The sequence below is a fragment of the Larimichthys crocea genome, chromosome IV, assembly GCF_000972845.2.
Source record: "Larimichthys crocea isolate SSNF chromosome IV, L_crocea_2.0, whole genome shotgun sequence".
NCBI lineage: Eukaryota > Metazoa > Chordata > Actinopteri > Sciaenidae > Larimichthys > Larimichthys crocea.
In genome coordinates, this window is record NC_040014.1 from 616,534 (window position 1) to 637,183 (window position 20,650).

General features: G+C 41.6%; 3 protein-coding genes across 4 annotated transcripts; 1 reads left to right on the plus strand and 2 right to left on the minus strand.

The window, feature by feature from the left end:
• Positions 1-216: 216 nt before the first annotated feature.
• On the minus strand, positions 217-8,401 carry LOC104921073 (sorting nexin-18). Its single transcript, XM_010733515.3, has 4 exons — positions 7,041-8,401; positions 6,285-6,578; positions 5,003-5,385; positions 217-1,886 (listed from the first exon to the last, which is right to left on the minus strand). Exons 1-4 carry the CDS (start codon positions 7,802-7,804, stop codon positions 1,660-1,662), a joined length of 1,668 nt encoding a protein of 555 aa, XP_010731817.2. The 5' UTR covers positions 7,805-8,401; the 3' UTR covers positions 217-1,659.
• A 5,365-nt stretch (positions 8,402-13,766) lies between these two features.
• kiaa1958 (KIAA1958 ortholog) lies at positions 13,767-18,171 on the plus strand. Its single transcript, XM_019259538.2, has 6 exons — positions 13,767-14,125; positions 15,160-15,468; positions 15,583-16,045; positions 16,151-16,324; positions 16,490-16,681; positions 16,820-18,171. The coding sequence occupies exons 2-6, from the start codon at positions 15,169-15,171 to the stop codon at positions 17,125-17,127; spliced, it is 1,437 nt and encodes a 478-aa protein (XP_019115083.2). The 5' UTR covers positions 13,767-14,125; positions 15,160-15,168; the 3' UTR covers positions 17,128-18,171.
• LOC104924877 (SOSS complex subunit C) lies at positions 17,739-20,648 on the minus strand. Of its 2 annotated transcripts, none has more exons than XM_019259553.2 (5): positions 20,554-20,648; positions 19,262-19,312; positions 18,837-18,933; positions 18,486-18,573; positions 17,739-18,272 (listed from the first exon to the last, which is right to left on the minus strand). In XM_019259553.2, exons 2-5 carry the CDS (start codon positions 19,284-19,286, stop codon positions 18,174-18,176), a joined length of 309 nt encoding a protein of 102 aa, XP_019115098.1. In that variant the 5' UTR covers positions 19,287-19,312; positions 20,554-20,648; the 3' UTR covers positions 17,739-18,173. The 2 variants fall into 2 exon arrangements, with proteins under 2 accessions (XP_019115098.1, XP_019115097.1); XM_019259552.2 differs by lacking the exon at positions 20,554-20,648 and adding an exon at positions 19,483-19,688.
• Between the last annotated feature and the right edge of the window lie 2 nt (positions 20,649-20,650).

The following is a 20,650-nucleotide window of genomic DNA, read 5'->3' on the forward strand; positions in this document are numbered from 1 at the left end:
GACGTCCATGTTTTATGTAGTCTCTGGTTTCATATTAAGAACATGAGCTTCTCTCTGAACAGTGTTAGTGTTTACATGTCACAAAACAAAATATCTGAATATCCTGAACCTAATCAAAGCATTAATATTCATCAAAACACAAATCAAAAGACGCAGAACAGGTCACTATAAGTTATATTTAGGGCAACAAACAACAATACAGATAAATGATTGAAATAAATTCTACTTTCATTTATTTAATGAAATTCGGTTTCATTGTGTTGCATTAAAAGTGTTACGAAACAAGTTTCATCGTAATGGATTATTACGTGTTTCTGATTATATCAGCACAGGATGTTGAAAAATCTGTCATGGATTCCAGCTTGTATTGAAAAGGTTTTTCTTGCCCAGCGTCAACAAACAGTTCTGTGAGCTTATTTAACTTTCACTTACTGGTTTACCAAGAAAGTTTTAGAGTAGCTGGTTAGGATACTGAGAATAGCAACCGTACTTAAAGCCACTATATGTACTATTTGACATTTTCAACTTTGGTGCCCCCAAGTGGTACTATCATAAGGACACCACCACTGGGACTCCGATTGTCTACACTTTTTCACAAAAAACCTATGACCTCAGAAGAATTTGAAATATGCTATAATCACATAAAAAGTCAACACACAGTGGCTTTGAACTGGATCTAGGTTCAAAGCTTTAATGCTAGGAGGCATTCATCATTCTGAAGTGTCTGTACCCTGAGCCCCTGATCTCCCCAGATTGAGGGAGAGCAGAAAGACTGATTTGGATTTTTAGTAACCCAAACAAAAGTCCATTCAAATAAAATCAGTTTAAGACCAATTTTTTTTTTAAGGTCAAGCAACACTAAATGCAGAACACAGAGCTTCAAATTCTAATGTAGTAAAGGTGTGACAGCATCAGAGTTGTGTGAGATGTTAGACATCAGAAGTAGGTCAAATTTCAAGCTCTAAGAAAAGTCCAACAACTAAACTGATTGAACGGAGTAGATTATACCCACTTTGCCTTTTTCCATATTTTCCATCCAACAATCACTTGCATGCTGTCATGTCCCATCAAAACAATACTGAAAAGGTAATTCAAGTAAAAACAGACATATAGAGATGACAAATTATTAAATTCATTAAGTCTTTCAATCATTCAGCATCCAGTTTAAGTGATTTGGGGGAGTTTCATCTCTACATTTCTGCTGAGTTACCGTGTTCCCAGATAGAGGGTTTCCATGAGGCAGTGGAGGCATCGAGAGATCATGTGATCCTGAAACCGGGAATTGAGAGACAGCCCCGTCATATAGAGAGCAGCTGTTTTTAATATCGCCACAGTCCCGCTGAGTTGCAAGATGTGCCTGGGGTGTCAGCACAATCCCTGTTACTGGTACATTCATCAGAGCTGTCCAGATAATCCAAGAAGTTGTCATTCAACAGTCCAGAGGCCTACATTTAAAAAAAAAAGAGTGGTATATTTCTTCCACTTGTACCAGGCCCAGGATCCATCACATCAAGTAGTTTTCTCTTGGATGGATGATAAGATGTTCCAGATTACTGGAGGCAGAACGCATCAATCATCCCTGTCTGCTCTCCTCTTCAAGCCTCCCCCTCTTTCCTCAAGGCCTTTACAATCCAACTTCTCTGTTTTCCTCCCCTCTTCCTACTGGTCATCGTCATATCTCTGAAGTGTGTCCTCCAGCTTGGCGGTAATCTTCTGGAAGAAGCCAATCTGCTGACGGAGGTGGTGCTGCATCTGCGAGCGGAAGTCCCGTACACGCGTGCGGTGAAAGTGCTGGATCTCTGCCAGCGTGGCACAGGAAATGATGTTGCAGCGGTCATGGAGCTCACCTTCTTGCTTTGGGCAGTCTTTCACCTTGGTCAGTGCACCTGAAAAAAGATGGGGGAGGTGAGGAGAAGACTGAGAACCGACAAACCGCTTTCGGTTTCAGTAAGACAACCTAATCCAATGAGAATTTGATGAGAATTTTGACACCACTCTCATGTCTGTCTGGTAATTGGGATCTTAGATACAGCCAAGAGAAAGTCAACTTAGATAAAAAAACAACTTATTTTTTTACATTTAGCTAAACTAGATATAACTTGTTAATTAGTGAGCCTTCAAAACGCTGTTAGCCATTTGTTTTTTCACCTTTGGACAGAGCCAGGCTAGCTGCTTCTCCTTGCTTTCAGTCTTTAAGATAAAATAAGATAAGCTGACAGTCTCCTGGCTGTAGCTTGATATCTAATGGACAGACATGAAAGCGGTATTAATCCTTTCATCACTTGACAAGAGAACAAATAACCAAAATGTCAAACTGGTTCTTGAGATTTCTTTAACCACAAGCCCAAGACAAGTGATGATCTTTGAGACAGCAGAGATTATACATCTAAGAAGCTAAAGGATGACATCAGCAGAGAGTGTGTGTGGATCTCAAAGAAACAGTTACGATAACGTATAATAAACGCACTGCCAAGAAGTACAAGCTAGTACAACCTGAAGTTAATAAGACTGTGGAGAAAAGGCTGGCAAATGTTCCAACCTGACCTTGAAAATGTCTTATACTACAAAAATGAATCAGTTATTTTATAGTTTTTCCTTTTTGCTTGCCCTTGCCCAACACCCAGTTGTGACTCAGTGTCTAGTGTGACTAAACTTTCAGGGGGGAAGTAAACCAGTCTGAAGAGACATGATCCATAGAGAAATGGGTGAAGAGGAACATATCAGGATGTGAACAAACTGATGAGTGATACTTTTTCCTGACCTTGTTGACCTGTAGTCTTTCTTTCTAGATCTCTCTCCCCTTATCTCACACACATACATATTGAAAACACGCCATAGCAGCAAAAACGCTAATGAACTGAACTTTGCTCTCTTTGATCCGGAGGAGATTATGAAACTGTAATCTGAACTCTTGTACTGTTGGCTTGTGGGAAACTTGCTCCGTAACTATCTGCAACCCCTCTTACATATACACACACATATGCAACCCTCCCCTCTTCTTCTTCCTCTTCAAGTCGCTGTATCACCAGGAAGGAGGAGGAAAAGAGGGAGAAGAAAAGAGGAGGAGGGGAAACTAATCCTGAGACTGCTCCATTTTGCATTCCTACAGTCCCAGGGTAACACAGGACAAGAGGCCCAGGAATCTCTGCTCATTCAAATCAGATGTAGCCTTTGGACCTCACAGACAGAACCGGCAAAGGCAGATGATACTGTACAGGGACATTTAGGTCAACAAAACTGTCCACCTTAAGAGCTCAACAACTAGCTTTTCTAGCTAATCTCCGCTGCAAAGATGCCATGTTTGTGCAATGTGGTTATTAGAGAAATGTTCAATGCCAAATGAGGTCGATATATATTTGTGGGACGTAGACCTGTAGAGAGAAGAATTCTTGAAAGTTCTTGAAAATGTAAAACCTCTGCAGACAATGTTTCTTTGTGTCCAAAGTCAAAAAAGTGCAATCCAATAGTTAAACAAGAAAATCTGATTCTCTCAATGAGGCTCCTTCACTAAGTTGACCGTTTATGGAAACTATGACTCAACCAGCCATCTTTTGTAAAAGGTAGTTATTTCACAACTATGACAGAAGTGCAGACTTTGCATTGTGGGAATGTATTCATGGTTGTGCAGACGAAACAATGCTTCCTATGACAGCGTGGATGCATTACTCAGAGTCTGTGCTTCTACTTTTCGGACTGATTACATGATCTACGACATGCTGGGTACATTTCTGGAATTTTGAGTCAATGACTCCCTTTGTATAATTCATAAATGTGACTGTGAATTAGGCTGCATTTAAACAGTCAAGAAAGCAGCAAGGCTTTTTGACACATATTTGACATAGTTAAAAGTTTGGATCCAAGAATCCTTCAGTTTTTTTTAAATTGGGATACATAAATAAAAAGCAGAAAGACTTCTGCTTGTACCCCATCATGCTTCATTTACCACAGGTTTTGCACACATTAGTATTAATTTCATGATGTGTGTTAAGAAAACAATTTAAATTTAAGCTTGTTACTCAAAATCTAAGTAGTGGGAACAGAAATGTTCAAAATGTTAAAAAAGAAGAGGCTCTTGCAGGGACATATAACAAAGTGTTATTTGTCAATCAGAAAGTAGGTGAATTCCTGTCAGTCTCAGAGACTATTGGGATTCAGACTGTGTTTCCATAGTTCAGAGCTGTGATTGTATCGAGAGAACAGAGCTCAACGGACTATAGAAACAGTGCCTCTAAGTTTTGGCAAACGTCAGGACTTTTGTGTGCCAGGAGCAACTCCCTCCTCCCAACCTGCAGGGAACTAACAAGCTAACTCCTCTGCAAGTCCTTTGTCCACGCCTGTGTGTGTCTGCATGTGTGTTTTTCTGTGTTTGTGTTTTCCAGTGAGCAAGTACAGGCTCTCACAGAACCTAGAGTGTTACAATAGTTGGGTTTCAGTTTTCAACCCAGATTCACACTGCAATTCGGTAAATGAAAACAGATGTTAACAGGCAGAATCTGGTTCTCTGTGAATTGTCTGCCTTTATACTGACATGATTAATAGACAGGGAGGCTTTTTAGCCTTTGGAAACACCATTAATTATTTTCTAATGCAAGTAAAAGTAAAAAAATCTTTAGTTTCAGAAGGCATAGACATTGAGTGCGAGAGGCCACTCGTGTTGTTAGGAATCCATCCTGGATTCAACTCTCCACCCTGCAGAGGAATCCATGAGCAAGAGTGCTGACCGCTCACTAAAGCTCAAGCTGAGCCTTGACCTCTGACATCCTTGTAAAGAGAAGTATGCTCGGTCCTGCATCTGTTTTGTTTCTTGCAAGCATGTTGAAGGGTTTAATGCATTTTTCAGTACTCCTCATTGTCTGAAGAAGTAATGCTCAATTTCTTTTCTTTCCCAGGCTATAAAATGTTTGGCATTTACATCTTACATTGAAAGTGGAAATGCAGATGCTTTAGGAGTTCAGACTTTACCACTCTTACAGACAAACACACACATGCACACTCCCCCCACCTTTCTGCACATGGATGATGTCAGGAAAATTGGCCAGGTGTCCTCTGTAGAGGTCCAGCAGGTCAGAAATGGGATCCAGGTCCTGTCGCGGCTGCTCAGCAAAATACTCTCCTATGGCCTCATAGGCCTCACCAGTGTCGGCAATGGCTTTGTTCAGGCCCACCGAGTATGCCTGCTGGTCCAGCTCGAATGCCTGGGCCAAGAGTTTGAAGGACTGTCCGACCTTCTGATACTCCTTCTTGAACCCTGCTGCCTGTTTGCGAGCAAACTCATTGATGGTGGTGTTTACGACCACACTGTTCTCATCCATCTTCTTTGTGAAAGTCTTGAAGCCTTCAATTTTGCTCTCCACTTCTTGGAGGTCCAGTGGGACATCTGGTGTGCTGATGAAAATAATAAAAAAAGACAGCCATTTAAGACTTTGTGGCTTTATTTTGAAGTCATTTGTGATATTTTTCTAATTCAAGGATTTGTTTTTATTACACGTCATGTGACAGGAGATTATTCCTTTCTACTTATCTCATCCTCTCTATCAGACACTCCCTATGATGAAAGCTTTCAGTTATAACACATGAAACCAGGAAAACTGATAACAGACCCTTGCTTAAGGGCAAATTCTTCCATTACCTCATACAGTATAAAATGGATAATGTAACCCAACACCACAAGCTTGATTCAAAACTCTGACACACTATGATCAAGTCAATTATATTCTAAGCTTCACAGGATAGTTCTTGTATAAAACAATGCTAACTGTTCCTGTTATTTCATCCATTCCTTGCATATCATTAATTTGTTTTTAATATTGTGTGAAGCGCTATTTATGGTTTTGAGGTACCTTCTTTCCCTCAACTTTTCATAACTAGTATTTTTTACTTCAGCTAGTGATTGCCTACATTTCCCATAATGCCTTCTTCAAAGTCCAGAGAATGGGTTGTAACTTGAAACAATCACAGAGTAAACGTTTAACAGTGATGACAATAGTGCAATGAAAGTGAGGGGAGTTTTTCCAAGTTAAATAGGTGAGGGCCTTAATTGGAAATCTGTGTTTGTAGCAGCATTGCATTGTGGTCTATTTCCCACTCTTATTGGTGGATGTTGGTGTGCTAAATGCTGCTGGAAAATGGTGACTCTAGAAAGAAACCCTTGTCTTTGGACTGCAGGTTCCTGACATCAAACCTGTTGTTTTAGATCAATGAAATATTTATGACACTCAGTTGGAGCTACACCAATCTGAGAATCACACCCACAACCTCTGCAGTACATAAACCAGCCTCCCTACCTGATTGTGAGGAAGAAATTGGCGCCAACCAGCTCGTCCCTCTCTGCCTTCCTCTTGCCCTGCTTCCATGCCTTCTCGTCTGCCCCGCAAGTCAGGAAATGCTGGAAAACGTCACAGCGAGCCAGCACGGGGTGGCTGGTCATATGGTTCATCCACCAAATCAGTCCCTTCCTCCGCTTGGAGATGAAGTCCTCCTCGAAGCGGCCGGTGGCCTGCTTTTCTGGCAGGTGGGGCACTGAGATGACAGGGAAACGCTCTACGAGGCGAGCGTACAGCCAGTCAAAGTGTTTATACCTGCAGGGATGATGAAGGAGGAGGCATGGAGGAAAAAGGTTCGATCAATGGTCATGAGGGAGATCAGGAAGTGAAGTAAATGGCAGGAAAGTGTAGTGGAAAGGAGTGAAAAAGAAGGAGGGGTGTGGGGAGAGCAAGTGTAAAAAATGTTTTCCCAGCAGGACCAAGTAGAAACTTAAATGTAAATGAGGGTTGGTTTACTGACAGGGAAACAATGTAAAAGGTGCAGAGGGAATGTCAGAAAGGAAAAGGGGGGATTCCTGAAGACTCCAGAGGGCAAAAGGCCACAGTCAGCTCTGTTTTTGCCATTTTGTGGGAACAATTGTGGCCACAGGAAAAGCCACAGAAACATTTATTTTAAGTGTGTTGGGACTGGGGGGGATCCGGTGAAAAAATAAGCCCAGTTTGGAAACCACAGAGAAGGAAGAGGAAGAAGAAGAGAAGGAGGAAGACAGCCTGTACCTGCGGTTGACTTGTACATTAGTGTGCGTGGGCGTCAGGCCGTAGGACATGTAACTCTTCATGCCTTTGAACTTGGTCTGCTTGGTGGGGTCGTCAATGGTGCATGTAAATGGGTACGGGTCTTCCTGCCACTCTGGCCCATGCTTCCCCATCACCACACAGATCTTGTCCCCGTCCTTCACAAAAGCAGAGGCCTCCCCGAGCAGGAAGGCCTCCCCTCCGGACTTGACAAAAGTGGAGAACCTGTTGAGGTTTCTCCCTACTGTTGCTGAACTCTTGGCCTGCTGCTGATGCTGCTGGGAGCTGTCACGCCGCGCCGGTAAGGAGGAGGTCACCGGGTACAAAGGGGGCGAGCTGCCGAGACCTTGAGGCACCTCGGTCGCAGGGGAGGTGTCATCCCAGTCATCATCCCAGTCATCATCACTGCCCTGGCTAGTGTGGAAGCTGCCTCCTCCACTTCCACCACTACCAGCCCCGAGTCCTCTCTGAGAGTGGGTGTCCGGTGATGTGTAGGAGGTGTGGGTGGGCTTCTGGGTTTTGGGCGAGGAGAAGCCATTGTTGTTGGTGCTGGAGGTAATTTGGTCCCTGATGATCTCCACATAGGAGGCAGGGAAGAGGCCAGCCTCCCCCCTGCTGTTCTCCCCCTCCAGCCAGCCCTCCAGCTCTTCCTCGCTGAACAGAGTCACCAGCTCATTCTCTGCTATGGAGATCTCTCCTGGGTTTTCAGAGCTGAAGTCGTACAACACTCTGGCCTTTAACGCCATACTTTTGGTACTTATATCACTTGTGTCTTGTTCTGTTTCTGTCTCCTGTCTTGGACTGCAGAGTTGCCTCAAGAACTTGCCTTTCTTGCCCGGATTAAAGCTTTAAGAGCTCTCTGAAACTTGATGAGGCTTAGATCACGCAGCGACAGCAACAACTGGGTTAGTTTTTTCCACTTTTGTCAAAACCAAACAGGCTTGTATCCGAGATCCGTGCATAAAAGAACAACAACAGAAACACACAGGCTTGTATCCGACACCCACCTCCTCTCTCTCCGCTCCTCTCTGCGGGTTCAAATATCATTTGTTTCCATGAAGAACTCAATCCAAGTCGGAAAACGCAAACCAGACTGAGGGATGTTTTCTCTCCAAAGGAAGATGCCGGTTTGAGTTTAAAGTTGATCAACTTCCGACGGCTGTGCGTTATTCTTCCAGATAGGAACCAGGGGGGAAAACCTCTTTTTTTCCTCCTCTATCCGAGATGCTTGTAAGTTAAAGGCACCAGTCTTAACACGTAGTGGACTGGCTGACTAACGGAGGGTGGAGCCAGGAGCAAGTTCAGTCAAGTCACTGAATTCATACATGGAAAAAACCCACACAACCTCGTTGTTAAGGCTCCATCTGCGGCTGAGATTAACAACATCATTTCAATGTGCTCTAAATTATTTTAATATTAAGCGGTCATTTCAAGAGTTTAGAACAACATTATTTAAATGTAGGTTACGACATTGTTACTATGTAATGAAACACACAGGGAACAATTTAACCATCTAGAGGCACATAAAGGGCAACTAACCGTTTCAACAAGGTAACATAACATTTTGGGGGATGAAAACATCAGATATAAATTATTTTAGTATTTCTTTGTCCCAGATTATATCTGGATCTGGTGAGACATTTATTTCTATGCTGCTTTAATTATCATAAGGTCTTAAAAAAATAGGCCTTCTCCTACTTCACCCACGTTTTTCCCCCCACATAAGTTTATCATTTATTATTTACTGTAACTTAATTATAAGAGTTGCTTTACCACAACACTGAATGGGGGTAGCTACACTACTTGGAGAAGTGTATTGCACTGCAATTAAATTGCAAAAGATAAGATAAAGATTATAAACACTTTTATTAGGCTGCTATTACTGTTTGGTCTTCAGTTTTGTTGTATGAAGTAATGGCCTGTCAGTGAATGTAGCTTACAGATTTGTGTTTATATATAGATGTCATCTACACAATAAAGTGATGGATATGAAGTTTCTTAAGGTGTTATTATTCTTGAAAATCCTCAATTTTACTGAACCTATACATCTCCATCATACATGTTTTAAGACACATTAAATACTCCTTTTTTTCCCCAAATAGTTTGTTTTTGGTACAAAAAAGGTTCAATAACTAACTAACTGCAAATTCTAAAAAGCACATCTGCCCCTCCCTCTCATTGAAAAACAGAGGGTCAAATTCATAGGGTCAATAGGTGAATTCAAGATGTCTCCTACTTCACTAAAAAGTCCATTCTCAGTGCATGTGCACTAGAGTTTGCACACCAGACCATATTTGGCTTCCAAACTACACATAGTTGTCACATCCTGCTTGAATATAATATAATATACTATAATTTATAAATATATATAATATCATATAAATACATAAATATAATATTTTATTAATATTAATTACTCTGGCACTAGGTGTCAGTGTTCCATCAGGGAGGGAGACAACAGTTCCTCCTCCAGTCCACCTGCTGGCAGTAAAACCACTTTCACGTTGGCCTATGGTGATGTTAAACCTTCCAGACAAAGAATGTAATTATTAAACAAATGCTGTACTTGTTATTCTGATATGTAATCAAACGTTATTTGCGTCATAACAAGATTAATAGTCGCCCCTGTTTGAGGCTGCGGACACATACATGGGAGGAGATGGAAACGTGCCTGGAGTCAAGCTGGAATGTTTTTTTATTGTAATAAAAAGAAAAGGTAATTATCGACATGAGCTGTAGGAGCTTTGTCTTGTTCCTATTAATTGTTGTTTGTCTGCAGAAAATGTAATAGACATATGGGCCAGTCTGATGATATGCTGTTGTCCCTTAGATGATTTGTAGTTTTAAGTGAGCAGTGCATGCACAATTCCCTGCGTTTTTGTCTGAGTGTGTATGGAGACGCGTGTGTGAGTTGTTTCTTATTTTTGCTTGTGTATGTGTCTTATGCATGTACAGTTTGTTTAATTGATTTGGCAACATTGTGTTGTATGCTGCCATGCCAGTAAGCTGTTTGAAAGAGAGTGGTGTAAGGCTGGGTAGTGCCAACTGTTCAAACAAAATATATTGGTAACACTTTATTTGAAGGGTGTTCATAAGACTGACATGACATTGTCATAACTATGACATGACACTTGTCATGAACATTAATGAATGTCATGACTGCTGCATTAAGTGTCATGCGGTTTCTTTGTCATCTTTTACTGTCAACTTGACATTGTTTGGGGTGTCTTTGTTTGACAACTTGACATTTACCAAGATGACTAGGCTGACCAGTCTTTGTCATGGCAACTTGACATTACCAAGAGCACTTAGTCAGTAAATTCTTTGTCATGACAACTTGACATTAAGCAAAACCACATAGCTGAGAAGTGTTCTTGTCATGACAACTTGACATTAACCAGCATGACCTGCAGGTGACTTTCGCTTCAGCCTTGGAACTTTAATTTGAAAGGATGAGTTGTGGTCCCGGTCTGTCATACAGTCAGAGGAGCAGACGCAGTCTGTATTCCCACCTGACGCAGGTTCACTTTTCGCTAAAGCCTCTAGAAGAGCAAGAGGAAGCATGTTCTGGACACGGTCTTAATGTCAGGACGGAGAAAACAGAAGTGGAATAAACTGGAAAAAAGTGATTTAAAACTCGGAAAAAACCAAAGGAGGAATCTCCGCGGACGACCACGACCTGCAGGAGTGCAGTTGGAGGATTCGCTCGGGTGAAGAATCGCAGGCGTGGGAGATCGTCCTGCTGTGCTATGCTAATTCTAAAACGCTAATGCTACAAGCTAAACGGCTAATCCGTGAGCTAACCCCTAGCCTCATGCTATTCGGAGCGCTAGCGCCGGGGCTAATCAGCACTGCTAGTCACACCAAATATGATGAATAGCTCTGATGTAACAATTTGTCTAGCTTTACTTGAGTTATGGTGTGCTATGTGTGTGACTGTGACCGTATTGTTATTTTAAGCACATTAAGTTATGGTTTCTTCTGTGAACATTACAAGAGTTTACATTTTGGTATTTGTGATAATTAATGTTAATTTTATGTAAATAGCATATATATATGTGATGGTACTGTTAGAAAATAATCATTTGGTATCATAATATACTTTGAATATTTACCTTTTGCTTCTGAGAAATTGTGATCTTATTTTGCAATACAAGTTTAGTTAAAGCACTTATTCTCTACAGAATATAGAGACAATTTAAAGTGATTCATAGTTAATCTGAGAATTGAAGAAATAGAGAATATTCTGATCCTACTTATGTAGGTCAGTTTTGAGGAACCCTTGGATTTCGATTAGAAGCCTGTCTGGAAGGTCAGAGAGAGCGCTGATGGCGAGCCGGACCCTGGAGGATCGTAGACGTACACCGCGGAATGAATCCTTTTGCTCATTTTACACATACACCACACACCACACAATCGTGTGGCTGGACTGACACCTAAAGGGTGCAGATATAGTGAAGTGAACAGCAATAAGAAAAAAACACGTGCAGCTGCGAAAACTTTTTATTTTGTTTATTATTTTCTATACCTACCCGGGTAAGGCTGTTGTATGTATTTCATGTGGTTTATTTTCTCCCCAGCTTCATATTAAAATAGGGGAGCATTGTTCTCATTAACAAAAAGAGCCCACGTGTGTGTCGTTCATGTGCATCGGTTGGTTACACCTGGGGTCCGTAGCGAATTTTAATCTTCTGTTTCTTATTCTGGCATTAGTTCAAGTATTTTATATTACTAATACTTTTCTGCTTCAGAAGGGTTACACTAATATTAACTTGTATGCCCATCAGCGCAACATGCTAATGTTAACAGGAATGCTAAATGCTAATGTGTAACATGCTAATGCTAACATGCTAATGTTAACTGCTAGTCCATCACGTTAACATGCTAATGCAAAATGCTATGCTAACATGCTAATGCTAACTGCTAGCTAAAAATGCTAATGTTAATTGCTAGCACGTAAGCGCTAGCTGCTCCTGTGTCTAAAAACATGTTAAAAATTACTATTTGAGGTGTGCTTTTTGAATACAGATCCCCAGCAACAGCCCACTCGTCACTCTCAAAATTTCTTTTCTAGTCTGCTGAGCAGTGTCAGTTAATGCATGGGGACGACGGGGCCAGAGTCAGGCACACTCACAAATTTCTTAGAAATTTTTCTATGATATATTAGATATGATATGATAGGTGGCATCACTGGTTAGGTCTGAAAACATCTTAGTGGTCTTGGGACGTCTCTTCCATGACTTAAAAAAAGTAATGAAGAGATGAATGTCTTCAACCAAAAGGACTGTGTAAGGGTTCCATTAACTGTATCATGTTCAGTTTTGCGTTCCAGTGTTATTGTTACTTTTAGTTAAAAAAACCGTTGAATACTCTCACTTGAATGTGTGTTGTGTTTTAAAAAGATCTGCCAGTGTAACATGTAAAAACATTAATTGTCCATATTGTCCACCGTTTACTTGAAGTTTATGACAATCATGATGATGTCATAGCAGGTAAGAACACTTCATGTTGGTGTTGGTAAAGGATCCTATGGTGTAGAACACTTCATGACATATTAATGGAGTAGTCCAAAGTGTACTACTTTACTTGGCTCAAGAAAAATGCTTATGACACATTCATAATGATGTCATGACGGGCAAAGTCACATTCATGATGGTGTAATGACAAAGTAGTAACATTCATGTTGTTGGGGATCTTCTGTGTAGCGTCACTTCATGACATATTAATGAATAGTCCAAAGTGTACCACTTTACTTGAGCTCAAAGAAATTGCTTATTACACCTATATGATGGTGTAATGACAGGCAGTGCATTATGAGTGGTGTAATGACAGGCAAAGTCCGATTCATAGGTCTAAAGATAGGCAATGACATGAGCGTGAAGTATCATGTTGATACAACAAACAAGAAATGAATAAAACAGTTTTAACTGTTGGTCCTGCCACGGAAGGAGATGGCTGAAGTGACAGGTAAGTTGTCTTGTGTAACGATAGCCGTTGGTAGCTGTGCTTAAGTAGGTAGTAAGCTTTCCTCCCCAGGGCCCAAGGAGAGAGCACCCTGGTTTTTACCCCTAGTGTGTCTCCACCCCAGTCCTAGGCGCTCACAGGTCCAAGCTAGTGAGTGGGCTGGTGCAAGGCTGAAGCGAAAGTCACCTGCAGGTCATGCTGGTTAATGTCAAGTTGTCATGACAAAGACACTTCTCAGCTATGTGGTTTTGCTTAATGTCAAGTTGTCATGACAAAGATATTTACTGACTAAGTGCTCTTGGTTAATGTCAAGTTGTCATGACAAAGACATGGTCAGCCTATGTCATCTTGGTAAATGTCAAGTTGTCATAACAAAGACACCCCAAACAATGTCAAGTTGACAGTAAAAGATGACATAAGAAACCGTCTTTGGCGTTTCCAAACTCGTCCAGATGATTGTTTAGTCTATTTCTTTTACCAACACAGCCACACAGTCTCTGTATAGACAAGGACTTAGTGTTTATGTGCAGATTAATCCTTTACATTCATCCAGCAGGGGAAGATCCGAGCGGACTGTTCCATTGGCTACATAAGCGGAGGGGTGCGCGGAGTGGATCTTTTAAAAATGTTATCATTTAAAATATATTGAAGTTATTATACCAAACAAGTGATTACATAAGATTATGAGTTATGCTATATTATTCTGAATATTAAACGTACACGATGAGATATAGCGTAGTGAGTGTTTTGTGTGTGTTTTTACGTACCCCTTTAAAGGAGGTGGCCTCGTCCAGCCGGTTTGTTGTGGGAAGTGAGTCTCCTTTTGTGTGACCAGCACGCAGCTTCACAAAGTGTTTCACGCTGTCACAAAGTGTCTGAACGAGCTCAGACTTCAGCATTACAGTAACTTAAGGACCGTGTGCTGTGTTCGCTGACACAGAAGAGAAATACAGAGTTTACCCCCGGTGTCTTCCTGTATTCTTGGCAGCAGTTGTTCCGGACTATGAAAAGCTAGTTACAAGCTACGAGCAGGTTAAAGCTGGTCCATATAGCCTGGACCCAGAGGTCTCCTGTCCCAGGTCCAGAGCCGCGAGTCTGGGGAGGTATGTATGGATAGAGTTTGTGATTTATTGCAGAATATTTGTCATTTTATTGTAAAACAGTGGCTGTTCGAGGGGACAGGGACATTACATTTATTTTTTGGCAACATTATAACATAAACATATCATAGCAGCTCTTATCAGACTTAAAGAAACGATTTGGCTTTATGTGTTATCATAAAATGATACTGTGATCTGTGGTTGGTTTTGACACATTCACTGTCATAACCTCATTATGTCATGAATATTGCCCTTGTGATACATTTGGACTCATTATAAAGATGTCGTTAAGTTTTATTACACTCCACATGCCTGTATATAGTGTACTGTGTTACTTGTTATGCTGCTGCAATTAAAGATTTTCCCTTCGGGGATCAATAAAGTGCTCCTGTCCAGTTTGGAGCAGTTAGGGTTAAAGGCCTTGCTCAAGGGCACCTCAGTGGTTGTAATGAGAGAGAAAGGCATGTTGTCCCTGTCAACCACACACACTTCTTTTGCTGTTGGTTGAGGCTGTGACTTTGCTGTTGAAAGTTCACCAACGTTGAACTTTACAAGAGGCAAACATGCAAATTCATGCATGTGTGACGTGTGATAAAGTTACCTGTTGGCTGCTGCTCTTTCAAAATAAACTTTTGAATTACATCTTCAGGGGCACATTAAGCATACATCGTCCAGCCATATACTATGTTTCATTCTAGCCTTGTTTGACAATTTTGTCAAAAATAGGATGATGAATAATCAAGAAAATAATCGGCAGACCAATCAAAAATAATTGTTAGTTGCAGCCCTAATTTATTATGCGACTTAATCCAAATCTCATTATTTGTGTAAACAATCCTAAATTTAGTCCTATAATCTTAGGGACTCAAAAACGCCTTAGCTGAGTTCAAGTTGATCTCAGGACCAGCCCCATTTGAGTTCAGATCCAGCGAACCTTGGTGATTTAATTCAAGTTTTGGCACCTTTAACAAATACTATCCACTAAAGCAGCAATAGCTGCAGGTTGTAAACTCTTTCTTATTTTGTCTCTTCTTTAGGTTTCTGTCATGTCCAACTCGGTCCAGACCACCTCAGACGGTCTTTGTAAACTTGTCCGCTGGGCTCACAGTCATGGCACCATCTGCGACCTCATCCCCAGCCTGCAGCACTTTACCTGTGGTTCTTACAATAACATGCTGACACCAGAACCTGGTCCCAATGGAAGCAGCGTCCCTGTTGCTGTGTGGGGTTGCAGCGCAGGACATGCCTACCATTGGCCCCTCAGTGACCATGGCAACAGCAACAGAGGCTCAGCAAGTACCAGCCAGGGCCAAGAGAAGTTTGTTGGAGGGCATCCGTCAAATAAAGTAAGGTTTTATCTGTATAATTTTGAATTTGACAAGCATACAAAAATAAAATCATCTGAATACATACTCAGTTCTCTCAAACCTTCCTACATTTCTGTCTTTCTTACCTTCCAGGTGACAGTGAGGGCATCAAGCGACCTCTCCTTTAGTGAAGGAGCATCTGAGGGAGACGAGTTCAGCAGCCGGCTGTTTGACATGGCTGGATGCGACTCGTCGGCTACAGACGATGATGGTGACTACGAGCCCCGTCCATCATCCAGGAAAAGAGGCGGGTTGTCAGGAGGAACATTTGCCAGGAAGAAGGTCAAGCAGGAAGAAGAGGATTTTGACACTGCTGCTAACATAGATAGCACAGTACTAGCTGTGACAGACGCTATTAGTGTTCCCCAGGCAGCAAACACACAGTCTCAAATCGTACACACACTCCCGCCGTGCCCTCAGCCCCAGAATGGACAGGATCCTGGGTGTGGGGTGGGATTAGTGGACCCACAGATGGAGCTGCTGGGAGAAGGCGGCTGCATGACAGGGACAAAAGAGCAGGCCGAGGGATGCAGCTCCGCCACAGAGATGGCTGCAGGTACAGATTCGCTGTAAGGAATGGCAAATAAAAAATGTGTGTTTGTACCCAGCAGCGTGGCTTTCCCGTTGCTCACTGCTTGTGTTTCTTTGTGTAAATATCCAGGGGGTCAGAACGAGCTGGAGAAGCTGCAAGCGTTGCTTTGTGCAGAACGCAGCCGCAACCAGCAGATGACACAGATAATCTCCAGCCTGAAGCAAGACAAACAGCTGCTGCAGAATGAACTCACTAAAAAAGCAGAGCTCATCTGTGACTTCCTGCAGGACAGACTGCGGCCAGGTATGTGTTTTAAAAATGACTGCAGGTTAGCAGTTATTTGGCAACTTAAAATAAAACTGTGTCGATCTTTGCGGTTCAAACTTACACATTAATGATGAAATATGAATAAAATAGAATAAACAGGAAGAAAAAAATAGACAGTCATTTTCCTCTTTCTGATTCTAGAGAAGAAGTGGCCTCATTGCTCTAATCAGATGGACCCGGGAAGTTCACAGATAACACTTCCTGACGACATGGCAGGATCTGATTCGCTGACACTCTTTGACTCATTTGAGGAAACAGAGTCTCACTCTCTGAAGGGCCACCGGACCCCGAAGAGCAAGAGGTCCCGGGATGGAGAAAACACCCGAGTCAGGAGTAAGGACACGACACAGCAAAGAAGATAAACCACACTATAACACTGATATCAGTGTCATACTGTGATTATAAGCACCCATAGACTGTATGGTTATTACTTAATATTGTACTCATTTGCTTATGTTGTCTCCTCTACAGTGAAAAACGTGGTGGGTGTGATAGCACGCTACATGACGGCCCTCCAAGAGTTTCGTCACGGCGTTTCCATGAAGGTAGCCTTTGAACGGGTCGGTGTGGACCGCAACACTATCTCCCGTACGGCGTCCATAGCTGAGCTCAGCCTGGCTGCTCCGGAGGTGTTTCACGCACTGGCACCGTGGGATGAAAAGGAGGAGACGCTGGCACATTATGCCCACCGCTGCCGACAGGCAATGGACGACAACATTAAGGCTAAGATCAAAACGATGAAGGCAAAAGGTGAACTGCTGCCAATTGTGTCAAAGTGACAGACACAGATACAGTTTGCTGACTGAATCAGAAGCCTACACTGCACACTTCAAGGGGATTGTGATGCAGTCATGGCAGCTCAGAATTTGTTACACTTCCAATATATGAAAACAAAAACAAGAAAAATATGTATATATGTATAATGAGTAATTGGTTAATCCTGTGGTAGATCTTGTAAGAGACTTTTTTTTGTATTCAAGATTCAGTGACTCAAAAATTGTTTTTCATGCACGGCAATGTAGAGCATTTACTCTGATGCATGTGTTGTTTTGTGAGCTGCTGACCACTGTTTTACAATAAACCACTAAAAACAATGAGCATTATGAAGTTAAGCAAGTGTTTTTTTTTTCCAAGAGGAAAAACAATATAAAATAATATGCCTTCATCCACAGGAACAGTGTGCAATAGAAAATCCAATTTCAGGCACTCAAGTGGAAGATTAAAATAAAAAAAGCCTTTCACAAATATAGCCTTTAAAAACAGACTTCTGTTCATGTTTATGCTGATCATGAATAATGTGAACATAGCCATAGACTATGTATTTACACATTCTGCCCGCTGTTTTATATTTGCAAAAAATAAAAACTGAAATTCAATAAGATATGTCCAATTGAATTTAACAACTTTATTATGCAAATATTGATACAAATCAATTACAAATGTAAAATACCTGACAAAATGTGCATTTTATGGAAAGCTGTGTGATACATGTCATGAATGGCAACAGAGCAAGATTTACAGTGTTTCTGTAGAGTGTGTTTTTAGCCCTTGGATGACTTTACAGGATGTTTTACATCTATTTGGAACCTTCTTCAGACTGTTTTGAAAGCTTTCCTAAATTCAGCAGCCAGCTTGTTAGTCTGGAAAATGTAAAAATGAAACATTCCCCTGAGATAGTTTATAACGTGACAAACAACTGTCCATTAATCACAGATTTAAAAAGAGCAAAGTGGGAGAGACGTGGGTCCGATGTGCACGTGTGTTGTTTCAAAACCTTGTCTCACAGCGGGCAGCAGGAAGGGGACAAGAGGTAAAAAAAAAAAGGTCATGAATCAGGCTCCAGCCGTGGAATGACGGGTAAGATGAGGTTTCCAAACGAGGAGTCTTGAGTGATGAAGAAACCGGATGAGTGTGCGTGGGCATGCTGCAAGAAAGACACAGTTAGAGAAAGGTCTGTGCTGGTAGGCAGATTTACAACATGAGTGATAGTTATTTAGAATGAGGATGGATACAGATTTCAATTAATCAATGCAGTGGTACTACATGTAATATTAAATTACTGCAGTACTTGATACTGTGTGAAAAAGGCTTGTGAAAGGATATGACGTTTCATTTGTGTATGTTGTGTCTGACTCACTTGTAGGGCAGCTTTCTGCTGGGCAGCAATGTGCTGCTGCTCTGCGTTGTCCCTGGACTCCTTCACCATTGGCCTGGACAGTGAGATGCTACAGGATGAACAAGAGACAGTTTTAATAATGTTTGCTGTGGCTCAGGAGGTAGAGCGGGTCGTCCACCAATCAGATGATCGGTGGTTCGATCCTCAGCTCCTCCAGTCTGCATGTCCTTGGGCACAATACTGAACCCCAAATTGCTCCCTGTAAGTCGCTTTGGACAAAATGACAATACCCTCTACTATATATTGACATTTATTATAGATATAGGGTCTCAATATACCCCTTGATTAGATAAAACTGTATACTGTCCCTACCTGGCTCCTGGTGTGTTCATGGACTGACTCTGCATCAGACGTCTCCTCTCCTTCTCGAGCTCGGCTATGATCGCCTGCCGTGCCTTGTTTGGGAAGGCTGGATGGAGAAGAAATAAGAGAGAGAGAGAGACAAAGGAGAAAGAGAGAGGCAGAAAACCACATAATCATAACCTTGATTTCTCACACACAACCATAAAAACAACAATTGTACTGGGATATAATTGCAGTTTGGTTGTAAGTTTCTACTGAGTGTCACAATTGTAACTACACAGGCTGTAAGACTAGTTCAATGTATGTTGAACATTATAAAGAGCACACAGGGGGTCCAGCATTAGTAACGTTAGCGAGGTACGCCCCTGGAGTCATGACTAGTCACAGACAATAAACTCCAATACAATGAGTCCCAAAACTAAAAAAAAACTTACGTGGTCCTGGAGGATTAGTAGCCATGTCCGTGAAGGTACCAAGTGACAGGTCTAAATTACAGAAAGGTTTATATTAAAAATGGTTTAGCTTGAATTTTATTTGTTTGTGTTTCCTTCCGCCCAGCTAATGTTGCACTAGTGGTTAACAAACAACGATAAAAGTCCCCCCCCCGGGACGATGAATGTAACTTAAACTTGAGCTGGATATATAACAAACACACCTTGCTGCTGTGCAGGCCTGTAACAGCGACTGGAAGTTTAAAATAACGATAAAACTGTGTGGACTATGTGCGGACGGTCAGCCGCATTTTGCCTCCTCAGACCGTGTACCGGTTTTTCAGTTAGACAGGCTTAGATGGTGATGAAAGAGGACGACGTCTCACTCTGCTCCTACTTCCGGAGGCCAAAAACGTTATCATCAAGAGGAGGTCACAAAAGGCAGGGATGATGAAAGGACCTTAAAAATAGCCCACAGTGATGGGAACTTCGGCTCTTTTTGGAGAGCCGGTTCTTTTGGCTCTGCATACTAAAAGGAGCCGGCTCTTTCGGCTCCCAAACGGCTCCTCACATTTTATTAATTGGTTTAATTAATTAATTATTATTATTATTTTATATTTTTAAATGTTATTATATTTTATTTTATTTTTGACATTGAAAAGCACTTTGGTCAGTGCATGCGGTGTAAAAATGTGCTATATAAATAAAACGTACTAACTATTTAATCAATTTATCACCCAAAATAATGCAATAATGTAATAAATAATGTCTCTCGTCTCCCTCCTGTCATGTTTGTCCTCCGCGACCGCTGTGTGTGTGTGTCTGTCACCCAAGCAGTGGATGCTGCTATACATCTTGACCAATTACATGCGGCTTTCACACAAAAAAGTTTTTTTTCCTCCACTTTTTTAATTGAAAGCCGAACGTGATTGGTTGATCAAGATGTGTGAGAACAGGCATGGCATGAGGGAGAGTGTCAGGGGGAGGAGACAGTGAGGCACCGAAGTGAAAAAAACTAAACAAAAACGGCTCTCTAAATCGGTTCACTTCAAAGAGCCGGCTCTTAGAACCGGATCTTTCGCGACCGACACATCACTAATAGCCTAACTTATGTAAAACAGAAACTCTAAGATAGCACATGGAGGTCTACTTATTTAGAGTTCAGGTGGGAATAGTTAAGTCACAGTAAAAGTGAGTTATTTCCATGACAGATGAGAAAAGATGATGTTATATGGTTGAAAGCTCTACATAAGAAAGTTTAAAATAATTCATCTATAAATGTAATTCACACTGACTGCTTTCAGGCGTTGCTCCCTTGTTGTTTCCAATGTGCCGTGAGGCGCTTGAAGCAAACAAATCGTGGGAAACGAGCAGCTTCACCGGACAGATCCT

Excerpts from the sequence above, each read along its gene's own strand:
- kiaa1958 (XM_019259538.2), top strand. The coding sequence starts at position 15,169 with ATGTCCAACTCGGTCCAGACCACCTCAGACGGTCTTTGTAAACTTGTC. Across the intron at positions 16,046-16,150 it reads CGCCACAGAGATGGCTGCAG|GGGGTCAGAACGAGCTGGAG; the intron begins GTACAGATTCGC and ends GTAAATATCCAG. Across the intron at positions 16,682-16,819 it reads AGAAAACACCCGAGTCAGGA|TGAAAAACGTGGTGGGTGTG; the intron begins GTAAGGACACGA and ends TCTCCTCTACAG.
- LOC104921073 (XM_010733515.3), bottom strand. The coding sequence starts at position 7,804 with ATGGCGTTAAAGGCCAGAGTGTTGTACGACTTCAGCTCTGAAAACCCA. Across the intron at positions 6,579-7,040 it reads AATGTACAAGTCAACCGCAG|GTATAAACACTTTGACTGGC; the intron begins GTACAGGCTGTC and ends TCATCCCTGCAG. Across the intron at positions 5,386-6,284 it reads AATTTCTTCCTCACAATCAG|CACACCAGATGTCCCACTGG; the intron begins GTAGGGAGGCTG and ends TATTTTCATCAG.
- LOC104924877 (XM_019259553.2), bottom strand. The coding sequence starts at position 19,286 with ATGGCTACTAATCCTCCAGGACCAC. Across the intron at positions 18,934-19,261 it reads TACTAATCCTCCAGGACCAC|CCTTCCCAAACAAGGCACGG; the intron begins GTAAGTTTTTTT and ends TTCTCCATCCAG. Across the intron at positions 18,273-18,485 it reads AGCAGAAAGCTGCCCTACAA|CATGCCCACGCACACTCATC; the intron begins GTGAGTCAGACA and ends TCTTTCTTGCAG.